Source organism: Vulpes lagopus, chromosome 6 (assembly GCF_018345385.1).
Source record: "Vulpes lagopus strain Blue_001 chromosome 6, ASM1834538v1, whole genome shotgun sequence".
NCBI classification, from domain to species: Eukaryota; Metazoa; Chordata; class Mammalia; order Carnivora; family Canidae; genus Vulpes; species Vulpes lagopus.
In genome coordinates, this window is record NC_054829.1 from 113,774,640 (window position 1) to 113,790,109 (window position 15,470).

The 15,470-nt window shown below is 35.2% G+C and overlaps 1 protein-coding gene across 2 annotated transcripts in view; it reads right to left on the reverse strand.

Moving 5' to 3' along the window:
• Positions 1 to 15,470, reverse strand: part of SEC24D (SEC24 homolog D, COPII coat complex component) — a 102,340-nt gene that overhangs the window by 44,895 nt on the left and 41,975 nt on the right. For both annotated transcript variants that reach the window (XM_041759232.1, XM_041759233.1), the window contains exon 9: positions 157 to 295. In XM_041759232.1, coding sequence (XP_041615166.1) covers positions 157 to 295 — 139 coding nt within the window. The remainder of the gene's footprint in view (positions 1 to 156; positions 296 to 15,470) is intronic.

The following is a 15,470-nucleotide window of genomic DNA, read 5'->3' on the forward strand; positions in this document are numbered from 1 at the left end:
TTCCTCTGAGTTATTCTTGAATGTGAGCTCATCAGTATTTAGGAAAAGCTCATTTATAACTAAGAGCTTTAACATATATTTTTCCCATAAGCTTAGAAGTACAATATGTTTCAACTAATAAAGAGCTCTTACTAAGCATTTATTGGCACCACTTACCATCATTCACACAGTTGCAAAATCCACACTGATACCTCCTTCCTCCTTCAATGAACTGCATAAATGGGCACATATAGGCTTTGCACCTGTTGCATCTGACTGGTCCATTCTCTCCATGATTTACCAAATAAAGGGGAGTCTATAAGAAGTAAAATGAAGAAATAGGTGGGTATAGGATCTCAAGGTACTTCAGAAATGCTATGCAATAATTGTAATTTGAAAAGTGGCAATGCCATCCATTAAGGAACTTTTAACTCTTGGTGTTCACCAGGAGGGCAAAGGTGCCTCTCTTGATACCTCTTGAATTCAAAGAAATACCCAAACAAAAATTAATTTGAATTTTTGCCTCATTAATAAGAATATATATATGTATTTATATGTATATGTGCCTATATATTTATCTGTATGTGTGTGAAGGCAGAGAGAAAATATAACGATGGCAATAATATTTAGCAAAGCATTATGTTAAAAATATCTTGGATACCTTATATCACATATTTTGCTAAGTTTGTTCACTGATTATAAATAAAGAAGTGAACTGGGTTTGACTTTAAAAGCTCTAGTTTGTATAGAGTTCTAGTTTGTTTAGATAGTTCCATCAAAGAATATGAAATGTCTCTTCAAAAATCCAACTATCTGAAGAAATACAATAATGTTCACTTATTTAGGCAAAGACCTTGATTCTGCCTTTTCTGTTTCTTTATCCCATGACAAAATGTACTCTCAGTGGCGCTGGTCATACTTTGCCAGAACTGAAAAAATAAATATTTCAATTGCCTCTTCCTCATAAACATGCATAGAAACCATAATACAGCTTGAAAGTGAAAAAGCTCAGCACTGGAGTCGGCCTTGTTTCTCAACTCTTCTGGCTTTCAGAATAAAACCACAAAGATTCTTCTTGCTTTTATAAATCTCCCTTAAAGATAACATTTCTAGAAAAGCTTAAGAATTACAGGGTTTGGCACGTCAACTAAGTTTTTCTTAAAAAAAAAAAAAAAAAAAAGGATGTAAATAAAGCAGACTGCTTTTTAATGGAGACCTGAACAGGAGGAAGAAGGTGGTGGATGAGGCAGGGTCAGAAAGCCATTTTCTACTCAACTTAGAAAACTGAGATTTTACTGTTTGTCTTTGGTCCAGATGTTCAGTGTAAAGACTAATCCACTGATGAAATTTCAGAAATGAGTTGTGAGGTCTCACAGTAGAAAACAACAACAACAAAAGCCAGGTTTAGTATGGGACACCTGGGTGGCTCAGTGGTTAAATGTCTGCCTTTGGCTCAGGTCATGATCCCAGGATCCTAGGACTGAGCCTCCCTCAATCAGGCTCCCTGCTCAGTGGGGACTCTGCTTCTCCCTCTCACTCTACCTGCCATTCCCCTGCTTGTGCGCTGTCAAATAAATAAATAAAATCTTAAAAAAAAAGAAACCAGATAGGTTTAGTATAATACATAAGGTAACTGTTGTCATGTCTATACAGAACAACCTTTTGTCTCTCCAAATCACTGAGCTCAGGAGAGAGTGTATTTAACAGCAGAGTTATAGTTTGATAAGTTTAAGATATACTTGAGTTCTAAAGGCATTTGTTTTTTTTTTTAAAGGCATTGTTTTTTATATAAACATTTAATTAGCTAACTTGTTACTGTAAACTGCCACTGTTAAAATTATCTAGAAGGGGGGAATCTACCTTCTAGGAAATTCTGATATAATCTAATGGTTAAAGCTGAGAGCCACAGAAGATTTTAAAAACCTCCCCAAGAATTTGAAATGTACATTTCATATACATACTTAAGTGTATATATATTCAAATACTGACACATAATACTTTTTAATACATACTCCATGTTTAAGAGGCAAAAAATGACAATTGTTTGTCCTCTTTAGCTAGTGATAATAATAATAACTAATCTGAAGGGAAGCAAACAAAAAGATGCAGGTCCCAACCAGAAATTCTCAGGATAGCGAATGGAGAATTAGAATGAGAAGTAAAAGATAACAAAAATGTAATAATAAGATAGCTTTTCTTTTTTTTTTATCAAAACTCCAATTATCAGTCATGCCTTTGTTGCTGTTTTATTCTACAGCTTCAACTTCTGAAATCAGAAGATGCTTTCAAAAATTAAACCAGAGAGAAAGTCTGCAATTCGCCGGCACTCCAGTCAACTTTACTTTTCTCACCCTTTTATTTTGAGAGTTCAAAGACTATAATCAATTCTCTGAGAGACTTTAGAAATATGATGCCATTATTTGCCAGACAAAGCAGAGGTAATAGGTGGAAAATTAACCTTATTTTTTACCGATATGATTTACCCAAAGGCAGGCCCAGCTTAAAATTACCGTAAAACTGTCGACAGCTAACACCTGAGCATTCCAGTCCTGGCAGATTCAAACTTGCAGAACCAAAAATAAATGTCTAGTAATAAACTAGAGGCGAGCAATGACTGTATCTAGGCTGTAAAATACACTTACATTTTTTCTGTTTTCACCCTTTTGGAAACTGGATGATGGATTGGTAAGTAAGGTCTTCAGACAATTGAGGTGACAGTAAAGAATGTTAAAAGCTTTTTAACTGTTTACATTTTCTTTTGGGGCAACAGGACCCAAATGGTTTCTAAATTACACTGCCTTATTTCATCTCTCTCAGGCCATGTTGAAAACTATCAGATATTTTCTTTGCTCTCTCCAGATGTCTGCTTATCTGCTCTACAGTAGTCTGCGTGAGCTCATAAATAGCTAATCTCACTTTTCTTCTGAGTTCAACTTTAGTGTATACAGCTTCATTAAAAAAATCAAATTATTTCCCAAAAAATCTCAAAGGTTTTTTTTTCCTCACCAAGGACATTACATCATATTTACTTCACTAACATTTTCAGATTTTATCATTTTGTTTATAACTGTGCTTTAATCTTTTGGCCTCTGATATATTCCTGCCTGTTCTTTCTTTTCTGTTCTTCTCTTCAATGGGAAAAAGTGAAAGGATGGAGAGACTGGCTCTAAAAACCTCATCTGGCTATTTGTGGTTCTGGTCCAGTGTGGCATCGGTTTATACAACATGGAAGTGATGGGGGCGGTGAGGGAGGAAGAGGAAAAATAGTATCTGAATCTTTGGCTTGTAGTTTTTAGATTACCACGGATATACTTGTGCTTTATTTGTACTAATTTTAATTTATATGTTTTAATTGAATAAAATGTTCCTCTTTTTTGAACATGTATAATACCATGCTCCACTCTGGACCACAAGAAAGAATATAACTCACTGAGAAATTGAGTTTAGTGTTAAAATGATAGAAGTAATTTAAAAACAAAAAATTGGGGGGTTACTTTCCCAAGTAAAAGAAGTAGACAACAAGATGTATCAAACAGTAACTCCTTGGTACTACCACTACAATTTAAAATTCTTTCTTATATTAGTAGATAATCAGTTCTCCAAGTATTCCTGCCTTTTTTTCAGGTAACTTTAACATCTGTACAGTAGGTGCTGGGTATATTATATGTGTTAGTAGGGCATTCAGCCTGTCAGGATAGAAAACACATTAAAGAAAAAGCATGCAAATATGCAATTAAAAGAATAAGGAATAGAAAGAATAGTTGGGAAATAATCATTAATAAAAGTTCTCTTTATCTTAAAAGGCAATGTTAAACCATTCAGATTGCATCCCCAGAGCAAAAATACTCAAAGAAAATGAAGTACAATGTAGAAAGATCCCATGCGAAGAATTGTTAAGATTTGTAAACTATGAGCTTTGTCTGGTATCTATATATCTAAGAAAAGTCTGAATACAAAAGTCTTGCTAGATAGTCTCTCTTTTAGATAAGAGATGAATACCACAATGCACCTCAATATTAAAAGCTGTTTATAATCCTGGGAAACTAAAGAAAACATGAGAGTGTTTTTGCAGCACCAATCCAGTAGGTGGCACTGTGCAACTAAAAAATAAAACTCATTTACTCAGTAGGTAATAAAATACTCAAGATAATTATGCTATTCATTTTATGTGAATCTAATAACACTTAACTTACATCAGCTATTACTCTCACAAAATTAAGAAACCTAAACTCTTTTGAAAAAAATTAAATCATGGTTAAAAATATTCTGGATGGAACAAACTTAAACAACATTAAAGGCTGCCTTAACCATAAATTGTATAGAAATTATATAGAAATTATAGAATTTGCCAAAATTACTGGTGCCAAAATAACCAATGATAATAGCCAAGAAAAACTTCAAGTTTCTAATCCCCTACCAACTTTTCCTTGACTATATGTGGGAAAATAGGCAGCCCCAAAGTACAGCAGGCAACCTAAAGATGACCTGGGAAGAGACGGGCATGAGGAAGCGGATGCTCCCACTGCCAGGGTCCACTTCCCATTTGCCACATTAGTATTAAAGGCCAAAATAACAAAGCAAAATCGGTCATGATACTCAGCAATACACTGTGATGAAGAAATTTCTTCTCTTTTTTAGATTTTTTATTTATTTTGGAGAGAGAGGTAGTGCAAACATGTGAGTGCAAGGGGCAAGGAAGAAAGAGAGAATCTAAGCAGACTCTTCGCTGAGGATGGCCAATACCAGGGCTCCATCTCAGGACCCTGAGATCACGATCTGAGTGGAAACCAAGAGTCGGATGCTTAACTGATTGCACCACTCAAGCTCCCCAATAAATTATTTTTTTAAAGATTTTTTAATTTATTTATTCATGAGACAGAGAGAGAAAGATAGAGATATAGGAAGAGGGAGATGCAGGCTCCATGCAGGGAGCACAATGTGGGACTTGATCCCGGGACCCTTGGATCAACCTGAGCCAAAGGCAGATGCTCAACTGCTGAGCCACCCAGGTGTCCCTAGAAATTATTTTCTAAAGCAAACATCTACCTTCCTGTTGGAACATCAAATCACAGGCAGTGGTGTGGATGAAGGGAGGGATAGAACAGAGAAGTCAAATCCGAAGAGTTCAGGAACACCTGGACTTAGGAAGGTGACACTGCTCATAGCCAGGATATTGCTGGGTGAAAACGGTCTCCCATTGCCCCATTTCCTGCTCCTGATTTTTCAGCACCAGTTCTAAGTAAGGGTTCTAGAAGTTCTAATACATGCACATAAATTCTGTAACTACCTACTGTCCCTTATCTTTAAATATTTACTAATTTTGAGAAAATATATATCTTCCAAGTTTTTTTTTATATCTTCCAGTTTTAAAACAGACTTAACTTCTCTCCCTTTTTTTCTCCCTTTATGTCCCTCGATAGAAGTACCAGAGAAAATAATCAGTCTCCTGGACTATACAGTTGTCTCAACACGACCAATAGTCTACCTCACTTAGTGCCTGAAGGAAATACCTCAGCTAAATAGTTACTGGTAAAGGGAGAAAAATTTTTGAAGTGGGTCCTAAATCAGATCAAAAGTTTTAAAGTAAGATGATCTACTGAAATGTAACACGGTCCCCCAAATTGATAAAGGGTCACATTCAACATCAATTATATTCCTCAGTAAATCACTATAAATAGGTATCTCTAGCAGCAATAGTTTCATACTATCAAATATATTTTGGCATGCAGCTACTTCTTGGGATTGGAGCGCCGCTTATTTTTTGGTTCTATATCAAGAAGAGGTCAGCTGATAACTTGGATTAATTGGGGGGATGTAAGTAGAAGCATGGAAATGGTATGTGAAAAGATAATCCAGAACCTGTGATGAGCAACTACCCTTTAAAAATGTTAAACATTCAGACTATTAGGCATGCTGGAAGGCAAGCAAGGTTAGATTCCAAAGGATTATGCCCAGAAGCTAGAATGAAGAGAGAGTCTGTATCAAGTGCACTTATTAAAGATATTTCCATAGGAAAGAGAAATGAGAAGCAGCTTGTATATGTTTTCTATTTTTAGTATTGCCGTATATGACATTTGGTCAGCATACATTGAAAGAAAGGGAATTGAGCAATACGCTACTTACTGTACATACAATTTCTAAACAGCAGTAGTGTTTTGACTTTTTAAAATAGCAAATACATAATGAAAAAATATTTGCTGAATGCCTTTTAAAATTGTTATGCATCTTCTGAAAAGAAAGAGCCTGATAATAAAAACATTCAAGGCATTGTACTAATTCTAAGCATATACTTCTATTTTCTAAGGATGTTTTTAGTTGGCTTTTATAAACCTAAAACTTTGTGTTTTCATATTTCCAGAAAAGTATCCTCTTGTTAGAGTGTCCTCCAAAGTCGATTTTTAGCTTTTTTCTCTTCAAAATCACTGTTAGCTTACTTACTCTTAGAGCTATCTTAAAACTTACATTGGATTTGAACACCTTTTTAGTTTTGGATATGGGTCCTTTATATTGGGGGGGGGGGTGTCTTTTTTGTGCATGAAGCATGGAAAATTCTGAAAAATTTTACTGATGCAAACCTGTATGTAAGATCATAACTATTATCTGTATTATTTGTAGTTTACAATGCTTTCAAATATATAAAAATATCAATTTGATATTGAGGCACTAACAGCGTTGGAGGTGGGAATTAACCATTCACAGGTTCAGAAAGGAATGGAAGGTCAGTATTGAAAACTGACTTATCCAATAAACTGCAGAGCTGCAGCTTGAATTCTCATTCATTTATTCCACCTATTTGCCTCCTCTGCGCTATACACACAGAAACTGCTTTGTAGATTGCTCCTACAGGAAAGCCTACAGTTTCAGAGAAAGGCATCATTACTCGTGGTCTATGATTTAACCAAGCCCTCAGTGCTCCCTGGTAACTATTAAAAGTCTTCTGTCATTTCTCTTTTTCTCTTTCTATAGGAGCTACTTTATACCTTTCAACCTCCAAATAAGCTCTCTTTCCACCTATCTTAGCAGATCATATTGCCTCCTTGTTCAAAAAGAAAATAGAAGACCTCAGAAAGGAACTCCCTTGACTTTCCCTCTACCAATTTGCCAGCTAGATATTTAATTTTCCTTTCTCTTCCTCTCATGTTACAAGGGAAGTGGTGTCCCTCTCTCCTCCTGACTTGGCAGAAACCTTGTCTAAACTGGAACCAAGTCTCAGCCTGGATCCTGAGGACTGGCTTAGACATTTCAACTGTATGTTCCCAAATTATCTTGAATCTGACAGCACTCAACATACAGCTTTACTTTTCAGTATCACTGCTAAATTCTCAATTCATGACTCACAAGTCTAACATGTTTATTGTTTTATTTCCTAGAGTACAATACCTGAAAGAGTGGGCAGTCAACAGTTTTTGAATGAACAAACAAAATATCTATCAGGTACTCAAATACACTGTCATGAACTCAGGGCAGTTCATGATAGCTGCTTAAGCGAAAAGAACAAATAAAAGAAGAAATCACTTGTGGGGGGCAGGGGGTCAATAAAAGCTTCTTTCAAGGAAGAGATGAGCAATTATGGGGAATTATATTTTCACTGACAGAAGAAGATAATTCCAATTAGTCCAAATAGTGTAACACAGGAGGAAAAGCTTGGGTATATTGGTAGTTAATAAGCAAGTATCCTAAATCAGCTGAACTGAAGGGAGATTGAAAGGAGGGCTAGACTGATTTTGTGGAAAGGTATGTCCCGAATGGCCATGTTTAAGACATAAATGTACATGCATGTACACACACACACACACACACACACACACACACCCTTACCTCCAATCAGTTGTTATATTACATGGTAACGATTCTGACAAAAGATAGTTAAGAGATTTAACCATTCAGTAAATAAATGATGTCTTTAGAAAAACAGTATATTTGGCATAGGTTTTGAAACCTGCTTATAAATTAGTGAATTTTATAATGTTTTACAATTAGCATGAGTGATTTCTAGAATTTGTTTCATAATGTCCTGTATTTTTTTCAATTCATAAAACTGAAAAACAAACTCAAAAGATGTTTGAATAGTTTAGCTTTAATTTTTAAAGCAAAAATTTTTTAAGAGATGGGGAGTAAGGAGGAGAGTGAGAGAGAATCTCAAGCAGGCTCCAGCCCAACAGAGCCCAACATGGGGCTCAGTCTCACAACCCCGAGATCATGACCTGAACTGAAATCAAGAGTCAGATGCTTAACCAACTGAGCCGCTCATGAAGCCCAAAATAAATTTCTAACTTAAAAAATTCACTCATTAATATGTAAGCTTCAGGTTCACTGCTGATCCCCAGGGCCTTAACTACAGAGTAAATTCTCAAAAAATATTTGTTTAATGACTGATAAGGAGGAAGAGACAGAAGAAGAGAAAAACTGGTTTGAAAGAAGTCTGAACTACAAAAAAAATTAAAAATGAAAGAAGTCATGTTTAAACTTGAGGATATATGCCAGTTCTTCTACCACAAAAGATTACATCTGGATGTGATAAACCCTAATATGCTAAAGTTCATCCCAAAATATGCACAAATAGGAGACTTTTCCTGCAATGGCCAAAAGTGTCTTAAAGCAGATACAGCTGTAACCTTTCTACCCAGGGCCTCTAATGACAGGAGGGCTTTTTAGTTGAAAAGTCAAGTTGGTCCATATGCTAGTCTAAAGAAGGGCTGCTTCTGGTAAGAGAGCATCCATAGTCTCAGAACAGAAAATAATTATCAGAGAAGAGCCCTTCGGTTTTCCCAAATGGCAATTCCTAGTTCATGACTAGATTATAAATGGTAGGGAATGGTTCTAAAGCTAAAACAACGGTCTGTTTAGATTGGGTATACTGATGCAGTCTTTCAAGTTAAAGGTATATTTGCAAAGATCAGTATCACTTTTCTTGCTGGAACAGATATTGGAAACTTTTGAGTAAGACACTTCTTCTCAAGGAACTATGATATTTAGAAATTCAATAGTTGAGAGAGATTTTCCCACATTTCTTTTAAACCTTAATCTATTACATTATCTTTCATCTCTAAGAGAGAATTATATTTGTTGTCTAAATATAGGTCACTTGAAGGAGACATATTTGCTGTAAGAATGCATAGAGGATGAAAATATATTTTAGACATAAAAACCCTATAAAATTGTTTGTTTCTTCCATAACAAAATAATTGGCAGTTTTCTACTCCTCAAAAGAAAGTTGCAAAATACTACACTTTAAAGATGAAAGTGTTAAAAATAATAAGCTTAGGAGCACACTCTCTTTGTTTCTCGGGCAGAATCATAAGTTAACCAAAGTCTTTCTTCCATTTATTTCACTTCTTTATGTGCTCATGAAAACACCTTAAAAACATTTTTCTCTATGCATGAATCAGTATTTATTTATATTTTTTTCTTTAAATTCAAGTCAGTTAATATTTAGCCTGGTTTCAGGAGTAGAATTCAGTGATTCATCACTTACATGTAACACCCAGTGCTCTTCTCAATAAATGCCCTCCTTTTTTTTTTTAATTTTTATTTATTTATGATAGTCACACACACACAGAGAGAGAGAGAGGCAGAGACACAGGCAGAGGGAGAAGCAGGCTCCATGCACCGGGAGCCCGACATGGGATTCGAACCCGGGTCTCGAGGATCGCGCCCTGGGCCAAAGGCAGGCGCTAAACCGCTGCACCACCCAGGGATCCCAATAAATGCCCTCCTTAATGCCCATCACACATCTAATCCATCCGCCCACCACCTCCCCTCAACTGACCTTCAGTTTGTTCTCTGTAGTTAGGAGTCTCTTATGATTTGTCTCCCTTTCTGTTTTTACCTCATTTTATTTTTCCTTCCCTTCCCCTCTATTCATGTTTTATTTCTTAAATTTCCACATATGAATTAAATCATATATTTGTCATTCTCTGATTAACTTATTTCACTTAGCTTAATACACTCTAGTTTCATCCACGTTGTTGCAAATGGTAAGATTTTATTCTTTCTGAAATGACTGAGTAGTATTCCATTGTACATATATACCTCATCTTCTTTATCCATTCATCAGTCAATGGACAATTGGGTTCTTTCATAATTTAGCGGTTATTGATAGTACAGGCATCCCTTTGAATTTGCATTTTTGTATCCTTTGGATAAATACCTAGTAGTGCAATTTCTGGGTTATTGGGTAGCTCTATTTGTAACTTTTTTTCAATGAGGCAGGAAAGAATATCCAAAGGAATAAAGTCTCTTCAACAACTGGTATTGGGAAAAAGGGACAGTGACATGCAGAAAAATGAAACTGGACCACTTTCTTACACCATACACAAAAATAAATTCAAAATGGATAAAAGACCTAAATGTAAGACAGGAAACACTCAAAATCCTAGAGGAGAACACAGGCAGCAACTTCTTTGACCTCAGCCATGGCAACTTATTAGACATGTCTCCCAAGGCAAGGGAAACAAAATGAACTGTTGGGACCTCATCAAGGTAAAAAGCTTTGGCATAGAGATGGAAACAATCAACAAAACTAAAAGGCAACTGACGGAATGGGAGAAGATTTTTGCAAATGGCATATCAGATAAAGGGTTAGTATCCAAAATCTATAAAGAACTTATCAAACTCAATACCCAAAAAACCAAATAATCCAACTTAGAAATGGGCAGGAGATATGAATAGATAGTTTTCCAAAGAAGACATCCAGATGGCTAATAGACACATGAAAAGATGTTCAATATCACTCATCATCAGAGAAAACAAACCAAAACCACAATGAAATGCCACCTCACTCACACCTATCAGAATGGCTAAATTCAACAACACAAGAAACAACAGATGTTGGCAAGGATGTGAAGAAAGGAGAACCCTTTTGCACTGTTGATGGGAATGCAAACTGGTGTTGCCACTCTGGGAAACAGTATGGAAGTTCCTCAAAAAGTTTTAAAAAAACAGAGCCAAGGCATTATTTAAATAATATCTTCTCAATCAGGCTTATCTGACTACTCTACTTAATCTGAAACCTACCATTTATTCCTCCCCACAGGCAGCCTTCATCTCCTTAACCCTGCTCTGCTTTTTCCTTTTTCCACATATTACATCATTTTCTCAATATGAGGTCCATTGCCTTACCTCTCCATTAAAACATAAGCTCCATGAGGGCAGAGATCTTTAACTGTGTAGTTCACGTACATATCTCAAATAACAATAATGGTAAGTGGCACATATTGGGTGAATAATAAACATCTGTTGAATTAAATCCTTGTTAGAATAAGGTAGAATAAATTAATAGTTCTTTATGCAGTCCAATCTGCTGTCAACGTAAATAACTGCTTAGTTACCATCCCTGGGGGCAGCCACAGATACTGGCTACATCACTTCCAAGTGATACAGCAAATCGTCCTTGTGAGTTAACTTGATTTGGGCAAAGAGACAAAGCCATTTGGAGCAAAGACTTGAAAATAGGGTTAAAAAAAGTCAAGAAAAAATGTTTCACTTAAAAATGTTATGTGACCAATTCAAAAGCATCTGGAGGAATAAATACATCTATGTGTTTATTATATATCACTAATAAGCTGGAAGGAGAGGGAAGATGACTGCCTAATACATCAAATAATAAAAATTGATAAATATGAGCTAATACACATTTTCTATCATTTTTAAAAAGAAATGTAAAAAAAGAAATATAGACAAAATTATGTATGAAGTATTTATTTTTTTATTTTTATGTTTGGAGTATTTAGATAAAAGACTTTTTCTTTTTTTTTCTTTAATTTTTATTTATTTATGATAGTCACACACACACAGAGAGAGAGAGAGGGGCAGAGACATAGGCAGAGGGAGAAGCAGGCTCCATGCATCGGGAGCCCGACGTGGGATTCGATCCCGGGTCTCCAGGATCGCGCCCTGAGCCAAAGGCAGGCGCTAAACCGCTGCGCCACCCAGGGATCCCAAGACTTTTTCTAAATGTTTAAAACTGTAACAGAAAGGGAGTATGGAACATAGTAAATCAAAATAAATTCAAATCTCAACCCTATGTTAAAATATTTCAATTTACCTCAGTAGTTCAGTTTAGGATTTAAAAAAGTGATTTCTAATGCATGTGTTCCATGATATCTATACGCACCATATTTTACAAGTAAGGCTCTTCTGTTTCACCTGTATTTTGCAGAAATATTTTTCCAGGAAATCAATAATGCTCTTATTTTTCCAAACAATGAGTAACATTTTAAGGATTTTTTTTCTTTACATATTTCATATACCCTCCTTCTCACTCTCATAAATACACACACACACACAGTATATATCTTCATATTTACAGTGAGATAATATTGAAAGAAACATATATGTTGGGGGGGGGGATAAAATTGAAACCTAAGCTAAACTTAGGAAGAATTTGAATTTAACTGTCCAGGAAATTCTTTAAGCAACTGTTTTCCTAGTCAGCACAGGTGTTTTGTCTGCCAGCAATATTAAAAGCAAGGATAATTTCCAGTGAGTATCCAAATGGTGATTTTTCATAAGAACATATGTGTAGGAAAGAAAGTATTTTCTTTGATAAAGAACATGGAGATGCAAGTAAATGTCAGATGCCTGGATAGAGATAACTCCAAAATATAAGTCCTAGCTTTAGCCTGGTTCCTAGATAGTCAGTTCCTTTTTTATTTACTTTGATATTCATTCAGTTACAAATACATTTATACACAAAGCAGATACTCAATAAATGTTTAAGCAAAGATATATATTCTGAAACTTTCATCAAATTACTTGGCTCCAAAATTCTAATTTAATTCCATATATAAATGATACTGAGTAATGAAAATATCACATTAAATATTTGTTTAGTGCTAAAATGTTTCAGGAACTGTTTTAGGTCTTGGGAGTGCAAGTGAGGAAAAATCAGATATGCTCCCTACCCTCATGGGTTCTAGTGGGAGAAAGACATCCACCAAATACACAAATAAAAAACTCAAACTATGGCATGTGGTATAAGGGGAGCTACAAGGAGTCTAAATGTGGGATATCCTGGAAGGCTCTCCTGGGAAGGTGGCTTCGAACTGAAATCTAAAAGTTGAACAGAAATTGGTTGAGCTAAAAAGACAGGATAGTGTGTGAGAGATTAAGGGGAAATTATTCCAGCAAATGTCCATGAAGCATCTTACAAAAAGTCAAAAGCTACATAAATGTTTATGCAATGGTGAGTGCTTATCAGTTGAGTAATAAAGACAGAAAATTACAATATACTATTAAAAAACAGGTAACATACAAGATTTCTTCTTAAAAATACAAAAGAGCAGCTAACTCTTTCCACTTACATGTGAATATAAATGTGAAGTCTGTATCAATTTCTCCTTCTTAGGTAAGATGTGTAGCTAGAATCACTGACAGTATATGTAACATCCCTCTTAAATGTATACATTTCAAGTAAACTTAAATTACTGTAGTTCGTATTTCTCTTCCTTGTATACAGTAGACTCCCCAAGTCAATGATTGCTGAGTTAAATAAAATTTTCCATGGAGGAATTTAATTATTATATAGCAAATAATCATAATAATAATGATAAAGATGACAACAAGAGTAACTATCATTCCTTATACCAGCTTTTTAAAGATTTTATTTATTTATTTATTTACTTATTTATTTATTTATTCATTCATGAAAGACACAGAGAGAAAGAGAGGCAGAGACACAGGCAGTGGAAGAAGCAGGCTCCATGCAGGGAGCCCGACGTAGGACTCGATCCCGGGTCTCCAGGATCACACCCTTGGCCAAAGGCGGCGCTAAACCTCTGGGCTACTGGGGCTTCCCTTGCTTATTATTTTTAAGCAACTATCAGGTAAGGAGTTATAATTTTACTTATGAGAGAAATGAGGCCTAAAAAGTTAAGTACTTTCAAGGTTATACTGCCAGAAGTCCATAGAGGTGATTTGTACACCCAATTTCATGTGATTCCAGAATTCCCGCTTACTTTACTCATAATTATGCTCAACTCTTGACAAAGAATCACTTCAAGAATCACTTGTGCGAGACGCTTAGGTGGCTCAGTGGTTGAGCATCTGCCCTTGGCAGGACCCCGGGATTGAGTCATGCATTGGGAACCCCCCCAATAAGGAGCCTGCTTCTCCCTCTGCCTATGTCTCTGCCTCTGTGTGTGTCTGTTATGATTAAATAAAAATCTTTTTTAAAAAATCACCTGTGCTTTAGAGAAACCTGGGTGTCACTTTCAGACATGAAAGGTTTGCATAAGGTTTTCTTTTCCTTCTCCCTTCCTTCCTACTTTCCTTCCTCACTTTCTTCTCAAAATAGGATTTTGTTTCTTTCTTTATTTATTTATTTATAGTCTTTAATCAGTGGAATGCCTATCAAGCTTTGAAATATAAAACTTTAAAATATTTTACTCTCTCATACTTGATCAAGAAGACATCAACTGCATAAATTTTAAGCCCTTGTATTATCTAAATATCCACAAAATTTGAGTTAAGTTAGAACCATGAAGTAAGGCATAGTGCATTTCACTGATTCTAAAATCTCATAAATTATAAGAGACACAAAAGCTTCCAATTGAACAAGACACGATGCTAAGAAGTCATTGTTAATAAGAGATATTCCTGCTTTAGAAATGTTAAAATGTGAGGAAAATGTGGGCCTTAGAATTGATGAAAATGAGAGCAAGAGGCGCTAAAATATTTCCTCTCCAATGTGTGGCTGCTCATAAATGCCCAGTGTTCTACATCCAATGAGACTGATCTTGACTCCTATGTTATGGATGTCACACATTCAATCATCACCAGGCATGGAAAGTCATAAAACTCACAGTGGCTGAAAATTAAATCAAGGCAGGATTTTTTTTTTTATTCTTATTTCTCCTGAAGGTATTCTCCATTTAGTAAAAAAATAAAGATTTACATGAATAATTTAGTGATTGAGAAAATAAGCTTGGTGCATTTATCTTCTACACTGTAACTTAAAATAGAATTCTAATAACCTTTGCCCTGACAAATGTGACTCTCCCCATACGTCTGCTGTAAGACCATTCTAAAAAAGGGACAACATTCTGTTCTTCAGCTGCCAAACTTTTCATAGCACTAAATAAAGTGACCAAAATCATTAAGGGATAAGATTCAGTTTCTAAAGTAACTTTATACATTGAAGTATTTTAAATGTCATAATTCTATCCTATTTGAATACATATATTTTATTTTTTCCAAGTTTTTATGTTAATACCTTTTAAAATATTGCATTAAAGCAGACAACTTTAGATTATAATGCACATATTAAAAATAGATTCAGGCTCTTGAAGCTTTTATTTCAGAATAATTTAAGTTATAAATATTCTGAAAGTTTTTTAAAGGACATAATATTATGTCATAATCCATTTCATTCAGGGCATGTTTTTCACTAAAGCTGGCTAAATTTGGGCTATATGTAAAAAGTCCATAGTGTCACAATCTTCATGTGCTTTTTTAAGTGAGAAATACACTCCAGGTTTCTTTTATTAAAA